At 37.8% G+C, this 2,771-nt stretch overlaps 1 protein-coding gene across 1 annotated transcript; it reads left to right on the top strand.

Annotated features, from left to right (window-relative positions):
* Positions 1-2,130: 2,130 nt before the first annotated feature.
* Positions 2,131-2,711, top strand: LOC107558625 (39S ribosomal protein L51, mitochondrial-like). The gene is made up of 3 exons (XM_016242285.1): positions 2,131-2,273; positions 2,418-2,503; positions 2,584-2,711. Exons 2-3 carry the CDS (start codon positions 2,419-2,421, stop codon positions 2,709-2,711), a joined length of 213 nt encoding a protein of 70 aa, XP_016097771.1. The 5' UTR covers positions 2,131-2,273; position 2,418.
* Positions 2,712-2,771: the final 60 nt, after the last annotated feature.

The raw sequence follows: 2,771 nt of genomic DNA, 5'->3' as shown, positions 1-2,771 counted from the left end.
CTGCTGTGTTTGTTTCTGTTGGTTACAGTGGTTCGCTGTGTTCAGATGGTTCTGGATCCGTACAGTGCAATCTCTGTGTCCACCTATCAGGAGGAACAAGAGCAAGCGGAGGGGTGAAGGTTAAAGCCGGCGGATTGAGAACCATTGGATTGTAGAAGAACTGCTTCTGGAAATACACAAGTGGAAACACATCTACACTTTCTCTAACCCTCATCGTGTGGAGACTCTTGGATTTCATTGCAGCTCATCCGGGAAAAGGGATCAGAGTGTCATTATGAGCTCTCATTACCACCAGGAATCACCAAAGCACCAATGAATCAACAAAACTGTGTATGAATATCAGAAATCTGATGCGGTTGGGTGAGAGTATCCTTCAGAGGTGAGCGACAGAGTCTCTCAGAATATTCTGGCTTCTCTTTTTGGTTCAGTGAGTCTTAACTGTATTAACTGTAGTGCCGTGAAACTCAAAACCACATGCACGGATCCCGTTACACTTTTCCAGCTGATCACACGGCAATGGTCAAAACATCAGCTTTACGCACCGGAACAATATTTAAATTCTGCATATCCGAAATGCTTTGAATAGGGTCTGAATAAGTGTTTGTATTTATTTATTACATTACATTTATGTGTTTAGCAAACACTTCAAAGCAACTTACAAAAAGAGATTTTAATTAGTTAATGTGCACGCATTAATTTATGCATGTTGAATAACAGCTAACTAATAAATAGTGGTTTTATTCCAAAAAAAGAAAGAAACAGTATATTGGTATTTCTCGGTATTCTTTTGAGAGATGTTACAGTTTTTCTTTTTCTTTAATCAAAATTAAAATACGGTCAATAGAAATATGCTCAAAACACATTGTAAACTATTGCACACATTGTCAGTATGTTTTTAAGCCATTTACCAGAACACACTCACACAGTAAAAAAAAAAACTGTATTATAATATCTAATAATTGGCTCTACAGAGTAACTTAGTGGACAATTGCACCATTGTAACTCATAATTTCAATTGCTTTGTCTGGCCAACCACTAAACATCAAGATTTGAATAGATATTTCAATTGAAATCATTAAAAATACTGCAGACCCCAAACAGTGTACCCCACCACAGTTGGCGGTCAATTAATGTACTCTATGCCAAAACAGTTGAAGTATTTAGATTTTAGTAATACATTTATTATGGATAATGTTGACCTTTAATATATGCTTTCTGTTAATGGATAAAAAAATACTTTTATGAGGAAAGTTGTTCGAAAAAAGTAAAATGGCTTTGGCAAGATTCTAACCAGTGCTGGGGAAAGTTACTTTTAAAAGTAATGCATTACAATATTGCGTTACTTCCTAAAAAAGTAACTAATTACGTTACTTAGTTACTTTCTATTGAAAGTAATGCATTACGTTACTTTTTAAATCTGGGCTGGGCTTGCTTGTTTGCTTTTAATATAAAAAGTTATATTTTTGGCAAATATAAAAGCCCTTTCACAGCAAAAGCCTCGGGCTGAAGGAAATGTAATTCACGTCTGTACAGTAGAACACAGAAGAAGAAAGTTCAACACTCTTCAGCAATACACAAAGAAGAAGAAATGTTAGTTTAGTACGGTTGAACTGGATCACTGAAGGTCAGCAGCAAATTGGTTAATACAATGGGATTAAATACATAAAGGATATTTGTATTATTTAACATATTTAATTATTGCAGCTTTGAGTCACATTCTGAGTTGCGTTTAACTTTTTATTCATTTTGAGGAAAACTAAATCAGATTTATTAATTTTTTTATGAGTGAGTGAGACGAATTAATGCACGTTCACATTTATTCTAGAACTAAAGTAACATCTAACTCCCGGTTTCTCTCTTTTGAAAAAGTAACTCAGATATTCTCTTGTAAATTAAAAAGTAATGCGTTACTTTACTAGTTACTTGAAAAAAGTAATCCGATTACGTACCTCGCGTTACCCCCAGCACAGATTCTAAACAATGTTAATTTTAACGTGTATTTTTAATGTTTGCTGGTATAAATGGAAAAATATTATAACATTCATCCAAACTCACTACCATCTGCGAAACAGGCAGACTTTTATTTTGAAAAAATAAAATGCATTGAGTATAAACTGGACTTTTATTCTGAAAAGCGTTCAATGGCTGCAGCAGTGCTGCGCACACATGATATCACACCGGTATCGCTAGCTTTATCTAGAGGATTTTCAAGTACATCACATTCAGGTGTCATTTAAAAGCTCTTTCTCATTTTCAACGCGGACTTGCTGAAGGTAAAGTGTGTTTTTAACGCGCGGCTGGCTCTAGTGTCCTGTGCTCGCGCCCGAAGGTCACGGTTAAAGTGACTGATGCACGCGTTATAACTGATGTAACGCTAGCTGTGATAGCTGATCGCTGTTCTCTGGTGGTTCCTGCAGCATGTGTGTGTTTGGAGGAGCGCTGAGGCGCGCGCTGACCGCCTGTCAATCATCGGCTCTGCTGTGCGCGAGACTCTTCAGCGCAGGTGACGCACAGATGCACGGATATTTACAGCTCTCTGTAACGCGTGCAGTGTGAGTAAAGCGTGCTGTATGTGTCACACAGGCTCGTGCGCTAGGATACGAATGCACGCGGTTCCCAAACTGAGAGAGCTGGATCGATGGACGGAGAAGAGAAGCATGTTTGGAGTCTATGACAACATCGGGATCTTGGGTAAGCGCATTCAAACTTAAAGGGGTCATATGATGCTTTCTCTTTGGAGTGTTACGAGCTCTTGGTGCATAAAGAAGATC

This window comes from Sinocyclocheilus grahami, unplaced genomic scaffold (assembly GCF_001515645.1).
Source record: "Sinocyclocheilus grahami isolate Dianchi unplaced genomic scaffold, SAMN03320097.WGS_v1.1 scaffold654.1, whole genome shotgun sequence".
NCBI classification, from domain to species: domain Eukaryota; kingdom Metazoa; phylum Chordata; class Actinopteri; order Cypriniformes; family Cyprinidae; genus Sinocyclocheilus; species Sinocyclocheilus grahami.
This window is presented reverse-complemented; position numbering and strand designations above follow the sequence as displayed.

Bases quoted from the DNA above. Each gene is read 5' to 3' on its own strand.
- LOC107558625 (XM_016242285.1), top strand. From the start codon at position 2,419: ATGTGTGTGTTTGGAGGAGCGCTGAGGCGCGCGCTGACCGCCTGTCAA. The intron at 2,504-2,583 runs GTGACGCACAGA...TGTGTCACACAG, and splicing joins CGCGAGACTCTTCAGCGCAG to GCTCGTGCGCTAGGATACGA.